The 21,633-nt window shown below is 40.6% G+C and overlaps 1 protein-coding gene across 3 annotated transcripts in view; it reads right to left on the bottom strand.

The window, feature by feature from the left end:
- Positions 1-7,436: 7,436 nt before the first annotated feature.
- The window catches only part of CFI (complement factor I), a 56,502-nt gene continuing 42,305 nt past the window's right edge, over positions 7,437-21,633 (bottom strand). For all 3 annotated transcript variants that reach the window (XM_044224267.1, XM_044224268.1, XM_044224269.1), the window contains 3 exons: positions 14,280-14,557; positions 9,805-9,909; positions 7,437-7,768 (listed from right to left, as the gene is read on the bottom strand). In XM_044224267.1, the coding sequence (XP_044080202.1) occupies positions 7,551-7,768; positions 9,805-9,909; positions 14,280-14,557 (601 nt within the window). In that variant the 3' untranslated portion in view covers positions 7,437-7,550. The remainder of the gene's footprint in view (positions 7,769-9,804; positions 9,910-14,279; positions 14,558-21,633) is intronic.

Raw genomic sequence — 21,633 nt, 5'->3', positions numbered from 1 at the left:
GAACTCCGGTGAAATTTCTCAGTATTTTTTCCCCTGAGCTGTGCAGAATACTTAAATAAAAGTTGCAGTAGTGTTTTTTTGTTGTTGTCTTTAAAATTTTTATATTTATTTATTTTTTTCATTTATTTATTTATTTATTTATTTTACCAGAGTTCTAAATATCTGGTTGTGTTAGTATCCCGGAAATTCTAAGAATTTTACAGTAAGATTCCAGGGCAATATTGCAAGTGTTGGGAATAGATACGTCCTTTCTTATTAAAATTACCAATAAATACTAGTTTGGCGTTTTGTGTTTGACACAAGCTTTCTAAGTGTATGAAATTTGCACTAAACAGTTCCTAGGAATTACATCCCTTTTTATGGAGAACTTACTCTGCTCCTGCCATCCACTTCACATGCACCATCTCACATTCAGAACACTGCTTTACAGGGATGTAGATTTTGGGTGACTTAGAAACAAAAAGTCCCTCCTGGCAGATGCAGACAGATGTAGCCCAACCCCAAGCTGCCACCCTCAGCCAGGCTCTCTTGGGCTGTGATCTGCCTATGGCAAAGGTGGAAGGGGAGACTTGTGCCAGAGAGGTGTTGTCCCCCCTTTACCGTGGAGGAGTCAAAAGCACAGAGAATTCACGTGAGGGTATCCTGTCAAAGTAGGGGCTATTTCTACCTTCATGAGTTGCCAAAGATTTTTTTTTTCCTCATTTTTGGACAGCACATTTAAAAACATTCAGAAAAGGGAACACAATTTTTTTTAAAAAGTTTTCTGGAGCATTGGTTTTCTCATCTCTAAAGTGTAGGTGTTGAATGAGATTACCTCTGAGGTCCCACCTAATTCCACCACCCAAAACCTTAAACCAGTTTTGGTTCTTTCAAGTCTTCAGAGAAACTCTCCCATATGTGAGTAAATACTCCACAAGAAAAGACAGAATGTAGTAACCCCATTCCAACCCTCAGTTACTGAAGCCCCGAAGGCTCTCCTTTTTTCCTTTTCTCTATACATTTACTCCTTGGTGATCTCATCTAATTTCTTATACCTTAACTACAGCCTCTGCTCCAAAGATTCAGTCTGCTCTCTCTTCTTTTTGGAAATTAAATTCTCAAATTCCAGTTCCTTGGACTAATAGGGTTGTCTCATTTTCTTTGAAACAAATTTCTTTTTCCACTGTGTTCCCCCTAGGAGTCACAACCGTCTTTCCAGAAAAAGATTTTAAGTTTTATTTTTACATTTACTTCATATTCAGTCCTTCGATATTTGTTGTTCTGCTGCAGGAATTCCAAGATTTACTTTTCCCCCTTAATTCCTGCCGCCAGATAATAGATTCTGGCATTGACTACAGGACCAGCTACATAACTTGCAGGACTCAGTACACAATAAAAATGAAGGGTTCCATGTTCAAAAATTATTAAGAATTTCAAGAGGGGGGCGCCTGGGTGGCTCAGTGGGTTAAAGCCTCTGCCTTCAGCTCGGGTCATGATCCCAGGGTCGGGGAATCAAGCCCAGCATCGGGTTCTCTGCTCGGCAGTGAGCCTGCTTCCCTTCCTCTCTCTCTGCCTGCCTCTCTGCCTACTTATAATCCTATCTGTCAAATAAATAAGTAAAATCTTAAAAATAAAAAAGAATTTCAAGAGGATGACAGCATTAGAGGACATTAAAGCAAATATGAAACATTTCTGAGTTCAGTGCCTTGTACATCGACACAGGATTCATGGCCATGAAGCCAGCCCTGACTGGTCATATCATGTAACTTCTAGAAGACCCCTTCCATCCTTTCTTCCTAATAGCATAAATGGTTTGAGAAGAGCCTTCTTTACAGGGCACTTTCATCTAATCAGTAAAACTTATTATTGTGACAGACACTGTTGGTTGCAAACCCATGACTTCCAGGTCTTTTCTGCTAGCATAAAGCTAGGTTGTCTAGATATAATTTGACTGTGGATGGGCAGGAGCTGAAGCCAGGAAGCCAGGAAGGATGTAGCAAACCAGGTAAGACATTATTATGACTTGGCCCAGGGAAGGAGGTGTGAAAGTGGTCACATTCTAGATATAACCTGATGGTAGAGCCAACAGGAGTTACTGTAGGATTGAGGATGGTATACGAGGGGAGGAGGAATCAATGACCTTGAGGTTTTGGCTTTAGCACTTAGGATAGTGAGTTCTCACTAAATGACATGGGGAGGATTTCAGGAGGAGCAGATTTCAGGGAAAATTTAGAACATTAATTTCAGACATACCACGTTTGAGAAGCTTATTCTGAATTTGTACTTCAGAGGTGGGATAAGGACTAGAAATTTATTTGAAGTCCTCAGCATAGAAATGACTTTTAAAGTCATGGGACTAGAAGAGATCCTCTAAAACAGGAGTATGTAGAGAAGCAGGACTAAGTCTAAGTCATAGAATATTGGGGAACTAAGAAGTGGCAAAAGGGGCTCAGAAGGGGCATCCAAGTGCAGCAAGAGAGTGTTTTATTGCAGTGTGTCTAGGAAAAACAGAACCATCCGTTTGGCTGGTGTAGAAGAAGATGAGGACCTGATACTGATTGCTGAATTTAATAACATGGAGGTCAAGGTGAACTTCACAGAAAATTTTCAGTGGAATACTGGGGACAAGACACATGTGTAGTGAGAGGAGAGGGGAAAAAAAGGAAGAGGAATTGGAAAAAGCAATTTTGGTCAGTATTATCAAAACAAAATTATGAAAATATAAAAGATGCTGTATTTGTGCTGATTCTTGTCTACATGATACATGTGCCTTGGAATGTGGTCTTCTGGGTGGCTGAGACTAGGCCGTGTTTTCTCTGCAGAGCTTTCCAGTCCAGTTATAAGCGTAGTCAGGCAGATACACTTTCTGGAAACCCCGAATGGTCGTTTCACTGTCATGGACGTCAAGGAATGTGATGATATTATTAATGAGTGAGAATGCCAAATGTATTGGGTTTAATGTAATGTATTAACCCAGAATTCTTGGAGAATGGAATCCTTCTCTGTTATTTTAAACAATACAAAATCAACAAAATACAAATGATCAGGGGCAGTTTCTATTTGTTAGTCTTTTGCAGTGTCTCGTTAAATGGCCTGAGCTGTGTTATTATGATGAAAATAAATGACACGTGGTGAAACCATTCCAGCCTTAGTGATCAATGTTTGCCCAGTGTTAAGGCTGGAATACTGGTTTCTAAACAGGGCTCAATTTAAGGGGAAAAAAGTGCTAGTTTCCAGTCTCTGCCTTTAAGAAAAATAAAAAGTTAATAACATGAATAGCTTTCAAACCAGGGACAAAGTGAAGGACAAGAGATGGCTGCACCAGATCTATAAGCACGGGTTGGTTCCATGATAAATTGAAAATAACGGCTTTCCATTTCAGGTGTTCTGTCATCAGGCAAATTTGATCAGTGTTTTAGTCTGCTTAGGCTACTGTAACAAAATACCACAGACGAGGTGAGTTATAAACAGCAGAAGTTTATTTCTCAGACTTGTAGAGGCTGGCGGTTCAAGATCAGGGTGCCAGAGTGATCAGGTTCTGACAGGACTCTCTTTCAGTTTGCAGACAGCTGATATCTGTGTCCTCACATGATGGAGGATGGGTGGAATTTCTGGGGTTTCTTTTATAAAATACTAATCCCCATTATGAGGCCTCCACCCTCATGACCTAAGCACTTCCTGAAGACCCCACTTCCTAATACCATCACACTGGGCATTAGAATTTCAACATGAGTTTTGGAGGAACAAAACATTAAAAGTACAGCAGTTAGGGAGGAGATTTTCAAGTGATCTTTGTGGGTAGAATGTAAGATTACTTGGCATGCAGAGAGATGTGCTGGGTAGGATGGAAAGGAACCCACCTGGGTACGACTGCAGGGTTTTAAACCTTTGGGCTAAATTCAGCTGTGTGGTCTGTCTAGGTTGGATTTATGGTTACTTCCAAACCTCTGACTGATTTTCAGTTTCATATCTCCTGCTGCATGCTATATACATCTTTCCTGGGCTCCCACAGACCTCACAGCTTCAAAATATCCTTCACTAATGAAACCAGCTTCTCTTTCTGTTTCCTTTATTTCTTATTTCTTTATTCCTTACTTTCTTATTTTCTCTATTCCTTATTTCTTTAATCAATGGCAACAGCAATCATCTCATTATCCAAGAGAAAATTTGGGAGTTATTCTAGGCTCGTATCCCTCTCCTTAGTGTCCTGTTCTCTCTTTCTATCCCCTGCTGCCCTCTATTTCACTCCTTAATATATCTGGGATTGGTGTCATCCTCTTTAAAAGTGTCCTGCTGTAGTTTCCACTTTTGCCACTTTTCATTTGGATGGTTCCAACAGTCTCCTAAATGTTTTTCTTACCCCATCTCACCCCCTCCAATACATCTTCCTCAATGCCTCCACGGTGAACTTCCCGAAGTCTTTCAGTGGTCCCCACTCTTTGGCATGACTGCCTCTCTGATCTGCCCTTTTCTCCCTTTCCAGCTCTTCAGTTGCACCCTGGGCACCCCCTCCGCTGTCATGCTCACCTCTGGGGAAGAGGGCTTCTTTGACACTTCAGGCTGATTTATGGGTCTCCTTTGAGTTTTCCTCTCTCTTGTCCCTGGCAAAGTGCAGCTTTGTAATATTCTCTGTCTCCCTCATAAGATAGTGAGCTCTGAAAGTTAAATATGAGACGATGGCAGCACTCCATGTCTAGCGAGCTCTGTTCGTTGAGCACCTTCAGGAAAGACCACGCTAAGGCAAAGCAGCAGTAGCAGCAGCAGCAGGTCAACAGTAGGGGCCAGTGCCCAGCCTCTGCGTGGAGCCTGCCGCCCGAGCTAGCAGCAGTGGGAGTCTCTGATAAGCAGGCCTACAGTACTCCTTGAGCATTATCCCCAGATGCGCAGCCAACTCTTTGGCTTTCTTGGAGATTCTGTGAACTGCATAATATCTTTGAACAAATCTCCTTCCCCCCATTAAGTCAATTAGATTGGCTTCTGTGGTCAGCAGCCAGGAGCCCTTTCGTAGACCTCTTGACTAAGAGAACCGTGGAGTCCAGTCATCTCCCTCCTGCTGTTCCCAGGCTCTGCCATATGGAGTCACTATGGGGAAGCTGGCTCTTCACTCTTCAGGCTCCAATTCTGGTCCACTCTACCGTGAAGCCTCCAGGTTCCAGGTCACTGTGCGGACTGGCTTCATCCTTCCAGGGGCCACAACGCTACCTTCTCCCAGCTTTCAGCCCTTAGTCCTCATATCCAGGCATCTTCAAAGATGCTACATGCTCCACGTTTGCTGGGCCAGGACATGGTGGAAGTTTTAAAGCATGCCACAGATTTTTGGACACCCCTCCCGTCAAGAGATGGATTATATTTGTTCCCTTCAACCTGCTCAGGTCTGTGATGAAAGCGAGGCTCAATGACTTCCAAGGCTGGGTTTATAGAGGTTGTCATCGTTTTCGGGCTCTCCTGGGACACTTATCAGCTGTTATGTAAGAAGTCTAGAGCCCCTGAGTCCTCATGTTGAGAGTCCAAATGGAGAAGCTCACATAGACAGAGATGCCTGAGAAGCCCCACTGTCTGAGTTCTCCCAGCCCTAGCACCAGACGCATGAGTGAAGAAGCCTTGAAGATGATCCTTGGCACAGCCCTCCTTGTCTGATAATAACTACACTAGAGGATGGCAGAAATGGCCAGCTGACCCCAGCGAATTCCCAGACATGTAAACAAAATAATAAACAATTGTTATTTAAGTAAATATGTGGGGTTCTTTCTTCCACAGCCATAGACGGCCAAATATTTTCCTGCATTCAATGACAAAGGCCTGGGCAGCATGGGAGGGGAGGAGGAGTTAGTGTGCAATGGGCACAGGTTTTTAATTTGGGAAGATGAAAAATTCCTGGTTGCATACAAAAGGAACATATTTAATGCCCCTGAACTGTATACTTCATTTTTTAAAACGATTTTTATTTATTTATTTAAGAGAGAGGGAGAGAGAGTAAGAGAGAAGATGAGAGGGGAGAAGGTCAGAGGGAGAAGCAGACTCCCCACGGAGCTGGGAACCTGATGCAGGACTCGATCCTGGGATTCCGGGATCATGGCCTGAGCTGAAGGCAGTTGCCCAACCAACTGAGCCACCCAGGTGCCCTGAACTGTACACATCAAATGGTTAAAGCAGTTAAAAAAATTGTATGTTTATGTTATCAAAATTTTAAAAAGGAAAAAAAATCTGGGCACTAAACAACTTTGGAATATAGATAGAAATGGGCATTTCTCTTATTAAAACAATTGGGCTTTATCTAGGACTGAACCTAGGGATTGAAGGTAATATCTGTGTGAAAAATAAACCTCAGTCTTCAGGATGATGACAGCTGCATTTTAAATTATAATAAAGGCAGCTAATGTTTCTTCACTGAGGACCCCTATGAACCAAGTGCTAGTGTTGCGGACAGAAGGAAGACAGTCTCTCTTCTGTGTTACAGTGTAGTAAGCAGAGGGCAGGAGCCGGTTTGCGAGCATCCTGGGGAAGAGGTAAACAAACCAGGGTCACATGATAGAAAGAGACTGTTGCCCAGTGTACAGTGGTTCCACAGGAAAGCCCTGAGTAAAGGCCATTTACTAAGAGGGGAGGAACTAGATAAAGAAGGGGTCATTTTGGGTTGGCTCTGTTTCTTCTGAGATGCTATTAGATGTCCAGGTGGAGAAGTTAAGTGCTCAGTGAAATACTAGTCAGGGATTTAGGAAGATCAGGGCTGGAGATACAGATTCGTGGGCCATTGGATGGTGGGTGGGATTTAGAACTGACTCTAGGTAAGATTGCTAGGGAAAGCACAAAGTTTAAGAAGTGACGAGAAGGAAGAGACTAGGAAGGAGGCTGGGATCAGCCCTGGAAGGCAGCGGGCCAGGAGGAGAGTGTGAGGTCCTGAAGGGCCCACTGTGTCTTCTGCTGCTGGGGCAGGGGCAGAAGAGAGTAGTTAAGTGACCAAGGAGGTCAGTGGTTATGTGGCAGTATCTGTGAGAGGTTTAAAGAGAGGGTCAAGGAGGACTTGTGAAATGGGGAACTAAAGACAAATCATTCAGGAGAATTTTTAATACTTTCAGAAGCAGAGAAACGGGACAAGAGCTGTGAGGTCAGTTATGTTCCTGTGTCAGGTACTATGCCAACATTTCATTTAGTATGTGGTTTCATTTTTTTCAAAATTCTAGTTTCTATTTTAAAGGTAGAAAATGAGACACAAAGAAGATAATAAATTGCCCAAGGCCAAGTAATTAGTCGTTGGGGTTTGGATGCAGGCTTATGTGAACCCAGTGTTCATCCACGAGCAAAACCTTTAGTAGAGTCAATATATCCTCCCTGTATAAAGAGGTCATTTAATCACATTTTCTAATAAATAAAGTATTTATGCCTGACTAAAATATTTCTTTGATAATTATACAGCGAAGATCCAATATGGAAGAAGCTTCTCAGAGACCTTAAAAATATCCAATAAAATGTGCTTTATTTTATTTTTCCTAGAGAAGTACTAATTGCGCAGTATCATTTCAACTAAAATCCAAATCCCAAGGGGGAAAGAGCAGAAGAGAGAGATCACAATTTTATACATTGTGCTGAGAAATAAGAGACCTTCCCACATGAAGGCTAATCCAGTCAAAATAATTGGCCACTTTGGTGTAAACACCTGGGTACTCTGGGCTTCCGCAGTTTTCACCCCAACTCACAACACCCCAAACATAAGCTACATTGTTGACATCCATACAGACTAAGGGGCCTCCGGAGTCCCCTTTACAGGCATCGATGGAACCGTCCTCTGTACCTGAAAATGACAAAGGAAAAAGAAAATCACACATGTCCTTCCATTTGTCGAGGCTGCCATGCCGACTTCCTAGCTCCTCTGTCAATGCGTGTAGCAGCTTTGGCTTTTTTACAGTTTGCTGACAGGAAATAGCACATATTCTCCCTCTCAGGCCCCTGCTGGGCGGTAGAGCTGGAGAGGTACAGGCTGAGAAAAGTTTTGTCTTCTGCTCATTCTCCGTATTTACTGAGTGCTTCCTGTGCTTCCTCCATTTTTTGCAAGTTTATACTCTGACGAGATTGCAACGTGAAAGCAGTATCCAATACTGACTGGGAAAATGATGAAATACTTCATGCGCATTGAGTGCTTAATATGTATTAGTCAGTCATTGTTTTGATCCTAAACCACAACCTGATGAGATAAGTATCATTATTATCCTTATTTTCAGATGAGACAAATAAGGCACAGAGAGGTTAACTAATTTGTCCAAGACGAAACAGCTACTAAGTGGCAAGAGGTTGGACTTGAACTCTAGGAGGCAGAACCCTTTGGGCTTTTCTCTTAACTGTGATAACTGCCTCCTGGTAGGTTTTGTTCTATTCTCCCCTTTTGTCCTCTGTCATCTTCAACTCCATTTAAGAAGGGAGGGCACAGGGAATGGTCTGTTTACTTTCCTCACACTCTTAGGACTTTCTAAGGTTTTTTAAGTCACTGATCCCAAAAGTTATGGGATGTCAATGACTTTGCCTTTTTCTGGACTACACTATTTATAAGTGGTTTTAATAAAGCATCGTCAATACGTTACCCTGGATTTGGTCCCTGCTTTTGCGTCACCACCAAAAGCAGGAAGTGTTGTGGCTGTGTTAGTGATGCAGGAAACAAAAGCGAAAGAAATGTAGCTTAAATTAAAATCTCCTTACAGTTTACAGCCCACTGAGAAATACCTGAAACATGCAGAGCATGTTTCCTTTCTCAAGGAATTCCCAGCTGCCTTAGTGCCTTAATGTTTAAAAGGAACCTTATCTTGGCAGCAGCTGCCCTTCAAGGTCCTGAAAGCCTTGCTTCCAGATTCCCTGGAGACTTGCGCTATCCCTCACCCCCACGAATTAAAAAGTATACAGTCAGTCATTCCTCACAGTCCCAGACAGCTCTTTCTGCCCACAGGTGCCGTCCTGTGAGTAGGGAAGGGGTAAGGTCTTCGCAGGAGAGATAGGAAGCCCCTGACTGGGCACAGGAACTATTCCTGGCAGAGGGAGACTAGGAGACAGAGCAGAACATGAGATAAAGGAACAAACCAAGACACAAGAGTCTCAAGGGCACAAGCTTCCCCGTCAGTCCCCAATAAAAGACTGCCACTAAAAGCCCTCAGTGGCAACCCTTTCAGGACCCCTCTCACTGTGTCCCACTGTGGAGAGCTTTTTCTTTCCTTTCTGCTCACCTCCACTTAATAAACTTTCACTTCAGTTCACCCTTTTGTGTCTGCGAGATTCCTTCTTCCACTCTGTGAAACAAGAACCCTGCAAGCTTGCGATCTGAGGTAGGGGGGCTAGCACCAGCAGGACAGTAAAGGAGATGGTGACAGGGGCCATCCAAAGTGCCATGGCAGTGCTGAGGAGACACAACTGAAGGAGCTCATTCAGATTTTTGTTTAGAAAAAGTTGGGGTTTTGATCCTGGATCTGCACTGATTGTCTATAAGACTTTGGGCAAATTAGGTAACTGCTCCGCGTCTCAGTTTCCTCCTTTATGAACATCCCCAGTTTTGCAGATGGGGACGCCTGCTCAGGGCCCCGTGAGTCATAATTGATAAAAACTGGGATACAAACCCAGGCAGCCTGGTTCCAGAGTCTGTGCTTTTAGTCACCTTACTATATGGTGGCACAAGGAAGATTTGTTTTCCTCTTCGTATTAGCATGAGGGATTGAGCTAAGGGCAAGGAAAGCACCAGCCAGGAGATCCGATGAAAGGGCCCACGGCGAGGGGTGGATTTGGTGAGGAGGTGAGAGGTTCTGGTAGGGGATATGGACACAGATCTTAGGTAAACCACTCCGTGCTTACCTGCACAGATCATTTCTTTTTCATAATAGCGACCCGGATAAAACCTGGAGCAGTTGTTGATTAGGCTAACTTCACCCCACTTTAGTAAATTGACTTTTTGGTTATCTAAGCAAAGGGAGAGAACAGACATTGAAAAGTCGCAAATGAGAAATCTAAATAAATGCTCTCATCACTTAGTAAGCCACAAGGCAGAGAGAAGATGATATATACTCCTTAACACATATATCAGCTTTTGAGGAGAGTTTATTAACACATTTAATCACACACCACTCCTATGTCCAGTATCTCCAATCGTCTTTTAAAACCAGCTAAAGGGCTGGCGCCTGGGTGGCTCAGTGGTTAAGCATCTGCCTTCAGCTCAGGTCATGATCCCAGGGTTCTGAGGTTGAGCACCACCTGGGGCTCCCTGCTCCACGGCCCCTTGCTCCCTGCTTCTCCCTCTTCCACTCCCCCTGCTTGTGTCCCCTCTCTCACTGTCTCTCTGTCAAATAAATAAATAAATAATCTTTAAAAAAAATAGTTAAAGGGCCGTCCTGAACACATGCCTGAAGTCGTTCTCCTTTTCCAGAGACCTGGCTGCTCTGAGATGAACAAGAGAAACTCCCTCCCCTCCAATTGCTGAGGCCAGTGGGGGTGGGAGGGTGGGGGGGGGGAGGTGGGAGGGGTAGGAGGAAGGTGGTGGGGGTGGGGGGGGTGGGGAGGTGTGGGGAAGTCAGTGATTGGGCTTTTCTCACATGAATAGCTCCTATCATCTTACATCCCTGATTTCTTTGAAAGTGCTTGTTAGAGTGAAAACGACCTTTTAATATAAGAAGTTAAATGAAGAAAATACATATGCCGTTATCAGAGTATATGTTTTTGTGTGTCTGAAGTTCGTCTCCTGAGTGATTTGAAAGAGGATTTAGGATTTCCTTTTCATCTGAGTTGGAGATGTAGGGCTTGAACTTTTTCATGTAAGGAGAGAAAAGGGGCAGATACTGTTGCTGATCGGCAGCCCAGGAAGATGAGAGAAACTTAAGAACAGGGGTGAGATGTCTTGGGTGTAAGGAGCAAGTCTTTGCCCCATCTTCCCCTCCTCCTTTTCCCCAAGCTTTTGGCAATTTTTACACTCTAGGAGGGCAAGCACTGGACCTGATTGACAGGCAACCTCATGCTAGCACAAAGTAGTTGCTTAATAAATATTTATGTAATTAATTAATCCATGAACTCCATAATCCAATTATACACTAAACAATTTATGCCAAATGACTTACCCCCTCACTTACTGTAGAAACTATCAGCGGAGAGAGGCTTCTGACTGTCTTGAGAGGACACCTCCACAGACCCTAGCAGTGTAGGGGGGATATAGTAAACTGTAAAACTAATATTCTTCTCTTCTGAGAAGCAGGGGGACACAAAAATTTACCCAAGTATAGTGCAAATTAGAAAAGAGTTTATTTTTTCCTCCAAGTCTTACTTCAAGTTAGTTTTAAGATGCTATCCTTTTTAGATTAAGAGTTTTTTTTAAAGACATTAGTAATTTATTATTATTTTTTGTTTTTTGTTATTTATTTATTTGACAGAGAGAGAGAGAGATCGCAAGTAGGCAGAGAGGCAGACAGAGAGAGGGGGAGGCAGGCTCCCTGCTGAGCAGAGAGCCCAATGTGGGGCTCTATCCCAGGTCCCTGAGATCATGACCTGAGCTGAAGGCGGAGGCTTAACCCACTGAGCCACGCAGGCACCCCAGTAATTTATTATTTCTTCTAACTCAGTTGAAGTCTTTAAAAACTGGGAGCTCCTATACCATGTGAACAATTTTTAATGGCTTGGGATATTACTCCCTCTCCTGAACTCTTGTTTTGTATACTTTTTTTTCTTTTTTAAAGGGAGAGTGTGAGTGGGAAGGGGCAGAGGGAGAAGGAGAGACTCTCAAGCAGGTTCCATGCTCAGAATGGAGCCTGATGTGGGGCCTGATCCCACAACCCCAAGATCATGACCTAAGCCCAAATCAAGAGTTGGACGCTTAACCAACTGAGCCACCCAGGCACCCCAAAGTTTTGTACATTTCTTTAGGCACCTGTCACATTCTGCTGTCTGATGGTGGCATTCACGTCTGATGGCTCCTCTGTGCTATAAGTACCTTGAGAACTGGCCTTTGTTTCTAAGTCTTATAGCTTCTATACTCCTTGTTGACCTGGTCCATACATTTCATCAGTGAAATCCTAGAACATTAGCATGACTATTGTGTAGGGCTCAAAAAAATGTGTTAAACTATATTTGATTAATGAGTAAAACAATGCATAAGAACGTATCTACCAGTCTATAGGAAATACATGGAATAGAAGAATGTGTGAAATGCCACATCAAGGATACAATCAGACAAATTCAAGATGTGAAAATTCCAAAATAATGAACCAGTTTCTTTAATAAATACATTTTAAATAAAATGAAGGGCTAACTGTTCTAGATTAAAAGAGACTTAAGAAAAACAGGCACCAAATGCAATGTGCAGACTTTGGATCCCAATGGAAATAACCTTGATTATAAAAGTATTTTGTAAATAATTGAAGAATATTAAACATGGGATGGTATTATGGGATCACTTTCATTTTGTTGTGAATGAATGGTGTTGTGTTTTTGCTTTTGTTTTTTTAAGTCCTTACCTGGTAAAGGTATCTACTGGAATTATCATGGATGAAATCACATTATATCTGGGTTTGATTTAATATGCTCTGGGGGAAAAAATGTGTGGGGTAGCAGGGATATGTTCAATTGTCCTTCAGATCCATTCTCCACCCATCAATGCCATGGCCTCTGCCCAAAGAGCCTGATCTGAGGGACTGCCCCAATAGGATCTATCTCTTAGCCACTGGTTTTCAATATAAAACCTCAACAGAAGAAGGGAGGGTAAGGAGAGAGGATAATGGGATTGGGGTTGGCTGTAACCTTCCATCCAAAGTCCCCGCTTCTCTTAAGGCAGCCTGCTCTACCTTCGGCTCTTTCTCTTGGTAAATTCTTCCTCTTACATCTTCCAATCTAAGACAGGCAGTTCTGGAACTGTTGGTCCCGGTTGCTGCATAGCCCTTGTGGTTCCCCAACCTCCTATCCACATCCCTGTAATTAAAACCTTTTTAAATAACCCTCCCTAATTATCCTATTGAGCTTGTGATTGATTCAGAGAGATAAAACAAAAATGGTAGAGTGTTGATAACTGGAAACTGGGTGATGAATAAGTAGGTTTATTATACTTTATCTCTACTCTTCTGTATACTTGTAAATGTACATAATAAAAGTTTTTTGTTTTTTTTAAGGAACAAATGTAAGGACATAATGCCTTCTGGATAAACTAATTACTAATAAAATTTAGTCTTGGGTATTCAAACAGTCTACAAGTCCAGGTTAATTTAGACACATATTTTATACTTTTCCATGTGGCAATTTTAAATAATGTGTTGGAGTCTATAAGACCAATGTAGTGAAGTTATTTACAAAAAGAATGTAGAAAGTCAAAAGGAAGCTAAATTTCAAAGCTAACTCTTCAAGATAAAGGGAAAGGCATTGGCTAATTTAATTCTAATCCAACTTCTTATTTAGCCAGTTTTTCTAATAATTTGTCCCTAAGTGTCTACGTAGCTTATTCATACAAATGTTCACCTCAAGTCTTCTTAGAAGCTCAAGAAATAATTCCTTATGTTTTCTTCCTCTTTGTGGAATGTGATGGGGAGTGTGAGGCAAGGAAATGGGTGAGTGGAGGAGAGAACAGAGGGTTGGGGGATTACTGACTCACCTATACTTTGACTATTCCTTTGAAAACCATTTTTTCTTCCATCCTTGTCTCTCTAACAAACCCATAAAGTCCACGCTATATATGTCCCCATCACTCTGCCTTTTTTTTTTTTTCTGAAAAGGGTTACCCCTCAATATATGCTTCAAGATCACAGAGTGTGTAGGTGTCCTTTGAAACTCTGGATCAGGATCAGCTACCTAATTTTCAGGGCCCAGTGAAAAATAAAAATGTGAGGTGGAGGCTGCTGCAAAAATTATTAAGAATTTCATGATGGGGGCGCCTGGGTGGCTCAGTGGGTTAAGCCTCTGCCTTCGGCTCGGGTCATGATCCCAGAGTTCTGGTATCGAGCCCCGCATGGGGCTCTCTGCTCAGCGGGGAGCCTGCTTCCTCCTCTTACTCTGCCTGCTTCTCTGCCTACTTGTGATCTCCGTCTGTCAAATAAATAAACAAAATCTTAAAAAAAAAATTTCATGATGATGACATTGATGATGACATCAGGGCGGTCCACTAAGCAAGGGGCACTTTGGAGCCTGGGATGCTGGGCAATTATACAGGTATAATACCTAGGAAGCTAGCCCTGGCTGAATGCTCATTTTTCTAGATTTGATTCTATGTTTCTCCCTGAGTACTAGGTAATTAGCCCTTATCCATTTCTATCCCCATTAATTTCAACCCCTGGAGTCTGAAGAACAACTTTTAAAACATGTACCTTTTTCTCGACCCCAGCCAGAAACAATGCATTTCTCGTTAGGTCTGAATAGATATGGAGACCAGGGTACACAGGCAGGGACAGAAAGAGGCAGCTCACAATCTTTTCGGTTTAAGTGTTTTTTCAATTCAATCAAAGCTATGTCATTTTCATAGGTGGTTCCGTTGTACTTTTCATGAATAATAATTTGATTTGCGAAGTGAATCATTATATCCTCTTCCGGGTTTAACGAGTCTAGAAATGATGACCATATTTGGTAACGGTATAGTTTACTGATGCTGTAACAGAAAGGAAAAGGGAGAGACGATATACTGAGGAAAAATACCAAATATAAACATGAACATCTGATGCTTTATCTTTATATCTTCCCTTTTAAAGGACTTTCTTCCTTTTTCCAGATTTTTAAAAAAATTCTTGCATAATGAAGAAGTGTGATTACATTTATGGGGTAGAATTAAAGTCAGTGGGTAAATGAAGAGATGATAATCCACTTAAATGCTCAAGGGACATAAAGAACCTACTAATAACCAGAGATGCCCAGAAGTGGAATGAATTGGCTACCTCTGGAGTGAGACCATCATCACTGAAGGTGTTCAAGCAGAGACCAGAAAGCACGTAGCCAGAAATGTGGCTGAGGAAATGGCGAAATCAGGACACACATTCCTATTACTCTGCCAAACCCAGAGGTTCTCAGGGTGGAGACCATAGCAGTCATTATCCTGCGTTTAAGACTGACTTCATGTTGGGGCACCTGGATGGCTCAGTGGGTTAAGCCTCTGCCTCCAGCTTGGGTCCTGATCTCAGGGTCCTGGGATAGAGCCCTACATTGGGATCTTTGCTCAGTGTGGGGCCTGCTTCCCCCTCTCTCTCTGTCTACTTGTGACCTCTCTCTCTGTCAAGTAAATAAATAAAAATCCTAAAAAAAAAAAAAAAAAAGACTGACTTCATGTTAACATTGCATTGTATTTTATTTGCTCTCAAGCCTTTCTTCCTGTTGGACTGAGCTACTGGAAGTCGAAGATGGGGTCTAATTCATCTGTGGATATATGCCTGCATCTAGTATTGTACCTGACATATATTTACTGTTTTAAATTTTAGTTGAAATGGTTAATGGGCCAAATATTGCTTGCTCCTATGCCTCACTCAATTTTCATACTATTTTTTACCTCATGGTTTCCAGCAAATTGGCATTTACCATCATTTTCTCAGATAATCACCTAACAGTTAAATAGTGTTGTTCTAGGAACCAATGAAGTGTTCAGAATTCTTTTTATTTATACGTAATATTCCAAGAATGCTGTGAATCATATTAATTTTTTTTTTTAGGATCAGAGGTCATGAATGTCGTTTAAAGGTTAACCCTATTTATTCATTCAATTTACTAACAAATACTTAATGTGTACCTACTGTGCTTTCCACTGGCACATAGAAATGAACAAAATAAGAAATATTCCCTGGTTCATGGAGTCTAGGATCTAGGGAAAGATGCAGTAGTAAATGGATAATGATAATAGTGAAGATATGTATTCTACTGTGTAAAGTGAGAGGAATGAATAGCACATGGGGTTCTGAGAACTTATCAAAAAGGCTTTGATTTACGGGAGTTAGGAAAGATTCTCTGAAGAACTGAAGATTGAGCTAAGATCTGAATAAAGAGTAGCACTAACTAGAGAAACAGGTTGGGAAAAATCATTTCAGGCACGAGAAATAATATATGAAGGTCTCTGTGCAACAGGGAGCAAATTGTACATGAGTAGCTAAAAGAAGTCCACAGCAGGTAGAGCAGACAGCAAGAATTGAAGTCGTGGGGCAAGATGAAATTGACAAAGGTAATTTGCCAATTATGGATCATTTGGAGCCTCATGGGCCATGTTAAAAATGGTGTTTAGGTATTTTAGAAGCAAACAAGCCTGGTAAAACAAGTGTCTGACATCTTCAGCCTCCCTCAGGGCAAAGTGGACACTTCCACCAAAATTCATGAGAATATGCATTAAAAAAGTAGAAACAACATGGATTAAGACTACTGAGAGTGGTGGTCCATGATGACAATGTAGGAACACCCTGAACTCACTTTATCCCATGGACACACTGTATCTACACCTACATACAAAGCAATACCTCCTGAAGAAGAACGGGAGGCTAACTGTACAACTTCTGCACAACAACAACAGAGGTACCACAGAGAGAGATAGAGACATAGTAATAATGGGAATTCCAGGGGCGCCTGGGTAGCTCGTGGGATAAAGCCTCTGCCTTCGGCTCAGGTCATGATCCCAGGGTCCTGGGATTGAGCCCTGCATCGGGCTTTCTGCTCAGCGGAGAGCCCACTTTCTCCTCTCTCTGTCTGCCTCTCTGCCTACTTGTGATCTCTGTCTGTCAAATAAATAAAATCTTAGAAAAAAAAAAAAAAAGGGAATTCCAGACTTGATTCAATGACATGAAGATGCTGGTGAGTGCCATTGTCTATGTTTGCCCCGCCCCCCATCTTGATAGCACAGATGGGTTTAGGGGCCAGACACTCGTGGTGGCCTATAGCCTCAGTCACCCCAGATTCCTAGCCCTAACATCTCCAGCCATCCCCTATAGGTAAGCCCCTGCCTGCACCCATCCCATCTCCAGCTATCTCACTGAGGCTGCCACAATACAGTGCACACCCAGATACCCCCTGTTTGTGCCCACTATATCTACAACGATCACTCCAAAGTGGACCAGGTGGAAAGTACTCCAGGACACCTCCAGCCTGCACCTGCTTCAGCTCCAGCCACCCCATCGGGCAGCCCCATATGGAGTGCCCCAGCCTGCCGGCCCCAGCTTCAGGTATCCTGCCATGGTGGCCCTGGTACAGAGCACCCTGGAACTTGCCAAGCCAGGCTAGTTCCAGCTCCAGCTCTCCAGCCAGGTGGTTCCAGCATAGAGCACCCTGGAACCCCCAGGCCCATACCCACCCTAGCTTCAGCTGTTCCTGTAGGGTGGCCCCAATGCAGCATGCCCTAAGACCCACTAGCCCATGCCTGCTACAGCTTTGACCAGTCAACCAAAGCCTCCAGTACACACAGTCAACACAGGGAAGAACCTGCACAAGACCACTCCTTCAAGACTGGGAAAGGTAGCTTTTCTGCCTAATTCGCAGAAATAGAGAAAGTCAAACAAAATCAGCAGACAGAGGAATATATTCCAAATAAAAGAAGAAACAAGACAAAACCCCAGGGATTAAAAACAAAAAAACAAAAAACAAAACCAAAAAAAAAAAAAAACCCTTAATGAAATGGAAGTAAGTAATTTATCTAGTAAAGAGTTCAAAGTAATGGTCATAAAGATGCTCACTGAACTTGGGAGAATGGAGGAACACAGAAAATTTCAACAAAGGGTTGAAAAGTTAAGAAAGAACCAAAAAGAAATCACAGAGCTGAAGAATACAGTAACTGAACTAAAAAATATTCTATAGGAAATCAATAGCAGATTAGATGAACCATAAGAAAAGGTCGGTGATCTGGAAGACAGAATAGTGTAAATTACCGGAGCAGAACAGAAAAAAGAAAAATAATTTTAAAAAAGCATAAGCTTAAGAGACCTTGGACAACATCAAGTATGCTAACATTCACATTTTAGGTGTCCACAGACAAGAAAAATAGAGATGGGAAGAAAACTTACTTGAAGAAATAATAGTTGAAAACTTTCTTAACCTGGGGAAGGAAAGAGACATCCAAGTCCAGGAAGCACAGAGAGTCCCAAAACAAGATGAATCCAAAGAGATCCATACCAAGGCATATTATAATTAAAATGGCAAAAATTAAAGATAAAGAGAAAATCTTAAAAGCAGAAAGAGAAAAACAGCTACAAACAAGGGAAACCCCGTAAGTCAGCAGAGACTTTCAGGCCAACAGGGAGTAGCAGGATATATTTAAAGTGCTGAAAAGGAAAAGCTTATAACCAAGAATATACTATTTGGCAAGATTATCATTCAGGATTGAAGAAAAGATAAAAAATTTCCCAGAGAAGCAAAAGCTTAAGTTCATCACCACTAGACTGGCCTTACAAAAAATGTTAGAGGGAAAGCCATAACTAGAAATAAGGAAATACATGAAAGAAAAAAATCTTACTGAGAAAAGTAAACATAGAGTAAAGGCAGTAAAGTAAATTGGCTACTTGCAAAGTTAATATGAAGGTTAAAAGATAAAAATAGTAAAATCAACTATAACTAAAATAAGCAGTTAAGGGATACACATAATAAAAAGATACATTTTTTATTTAAGAAATTAAAAACTTAAAATATGAGGGAGGGTGTAAAAAATGTAGTGCTTTTAGAATGTGTTCATATTAAGTGACTATCAGCTATATATGTGTGTGTGTGTGTGTGTGTGTGTGTGTATGGGAAGAGAGAGGGTTGCTACATATGTAGTTAATATATATGAGCATCATGGTGAGCACAAACCAAAAGCATAAAATAGATATACAAAAAATAAAGATAAAGACAAAAGAACTTAAACACAAAACTAAAGAAAATCATCAAGCCACAATGGAAGAGATGCAGAGAACAAGAAAGGAAAAGAGAAGAACCATAGAAACAACCAATAAACAATGAACAAAATGGCAATAAGTACATACCTATCAATAATTACATGTAAATGAATTAAATGCACCAATTGAAAGACATAGAGTGGTTGAATGGGTCAAAAACAGGACTCAGCTATATGCTGCCTATGAGAGACTCATTTCAGATCTAAAGACACACACTGAAAATGAGGGGATGGAAAAAGATGTTCCATGCAAATGGAAACAGAAAGGAAGCTGGTGTAGCAATACTCAAACAGACATAATAGGTTTTAAAACAAAGACTGTAACAAAAGATAAAAGAAGAGCATTACATAATGATAAAGGGTAAATCTAAGAAGAGGCTGTAACATTCATAAAGATTATGAACTCAACGTAGGATCACCTAATTATATAAAGCAAGTATTAACATACATAAAGAAAGATACGGTAATACAATAATAGTAGGGGACTTTAATACACCATTTACATCGATGGATAGAGCAACCAGACAGAAAATCAATAAGAAAACATGGGCCTTAAGTGATATATTAGACCAGATGGACTTAATATATATATACAGAACATTTTATTCCCAAACTCCAGAATACACATTCTTTTTAGCACACAGGGATGTTCTCCACAGTGCATTATATGTTAGGCCACAAAACAAGTCTTAATATATTCAAGAAGATAGAAATCATATCAAGCATTTCTTCTGACCATGTAAGTATGAGACTAGGAATCAGTGAAAAGAAGAAAACTGGAAAAAAACACAAACACATGGAGATTAAATAGCATGTTACTAAACAGCAAATGGGTCAATGAAAAACCAAGGAGAAAAAAAATCCAAATGCCTTGACACAAATGAAAATGGAAATACAATCCGTGCACGGATTGCATGGAGCACTGGGTGTGGTGCAAAAATAATGAATACTGTTATGCTGAAAATAAATTAAAAAAAAAAGAAAATGGAAATACAACATTCCAAAATCCAAGGGATGCACCAAAAACTGTTCTAAGAGAAAAGGTCTTAGTAATATAGGTCTACCTAAAGAAACAAGAGAAATCTCAAATAAACCATCTAACTTTATACCTAAAAGCACTACAAAAAGAACAGAGCCGAATATTAGTAGAAGGAAGGAAATAACAAAGATTAGAACAGAAATAAATGAAATAGAGACCAAAAATAGGAAAAAAACAATAGAACTAAAAGCAGATTTTTTAAAAGATAAAAAATTTGATAAACCACTAGCCAGGCCCATCAAGAAAAAGAGAGTGTAAATAAATAAAATCAAAAACAAAGAAGGAGAAATTAAACTCGCACCACTCAATTAGAAGTGGTTATAAGAGATTACTAATGAACAACTATACACCTATAAAACCTAAAAGAAATAGATAAATTTCTAGAAACACAAAACTTCCAAAACTGAATCACAAAGAAATAAAAAATCTGAACAAATGATTATAAGTAATGAAATTAACTTAAAACTTACAATACACAGAAGTTCAAGACTAGACAGCTTCATAGGTGAATTCTGCCAAATATTTAAAGAAGAGTTAGCACCTATCCTTCTTAAATTGTTCCAAAAAATTGCAGAGGAAAGAATACATCCAGATTCATTCTATGAGGCCAGCACTACCTTGATACCAAAGCCAGACAAAGACACTACAGGAAAAGAAAATTACCCACCAATATCTCTGATAAGCATAGATGCAAAGACCATCAACAAAATATTAGCAAACTGAATTCAACAGTACATTAAAAGGATCTTCACTATGATCAAGTGGGATTTATTCCAGGGATGCAAGGATGGCTTAACATCTACAAATCAATCAATGTGATATACTATATTAATAAAACAAAGGATAAAAATCATATGATTAGCTCAATAGATGCAGGAAAGAAAATTCAACACCCACTTATGATAAAAACTCTCATCAAAGGGGATGCAGAAGAAATGTACCTCAGTGGAATAAAGGCTACAGATGACAAATCCGTAGTTAACATACACAACGGTGAAAGCTCTTCCCCTAAGTTCAGAAACAAGACAAGGATGCCCACCTTGCTGCTTTTATTTCACACAGTATTGGATGTTCTAGCTGTAGCAATCAGACAAAAAAAAAAAAAAAAAGAGAGAGAGAGAAGAAATAAAAGACATCCAAAATGATAAGGAATAAATAAAACTACCACTATTTGTTGATGGCATGATAATACATATAGAAAACTCTGAAGATGCCACCAGAAAACTATTAGAACTGATAAATGAATTTGGTAAAATTGCAGGGTACAAAATTAACATGCAGATATTAATTGTTTCTATACATTAATAATGAACTATCAGAATAAAAATAATTCTATCTAAAATTGCATCAAAAAGGGTAAAATACCTAGGAATAAATTTAAGTGAAAGACTATAGGACATTGATGAAAGAAATTGGAAGTGACACAAATAAATGGAAAGAAATACCATGTGGATTGGAAGGACCAATATTTTTTAAATGTCTAGACTACCCAAAGCAATCTACACATTTAATGTGATTTTTTAAATTAAAAAAACCAATGGTATTTTTCATGGACCTAGAACAAAGAATCCTGAACTTTGTATGGAACCACAAAAGACCACCAAAAGTTGCAGCAATGTTGAGAAAGAAGAACAAAGCTGGAAGTATCAAATTCCCTGATTTTGAACTATACTACGAAGCTATAATAATCAACACATTGTGGTACTGGCCTGAAAACATACACATAAATTGATGGAATAGTGTAGAGAACCCAGAGAAAATCTCACACACATATATGGTCAATTAACCTATGACAAAG

This window comes from Neovison vison, chromosome 11 (assembly GCF_020171115.1).
Source record: "Neovison vison isolate M4711 chromosome 11, ASM_NN_V1, whole genome shotgun sequence".
Taxonomy (NCBI): Eukaryota; Metazoa; Chordata; class Mammalia; order Carnivora; family Mustelidae; genus Neogale; species Neogale vison.
The sequence above is the reverse complement of the archived record's forward strand: the minus strand, read 5'-3'. Positions and strand labels throughout refer to the sequence as shown.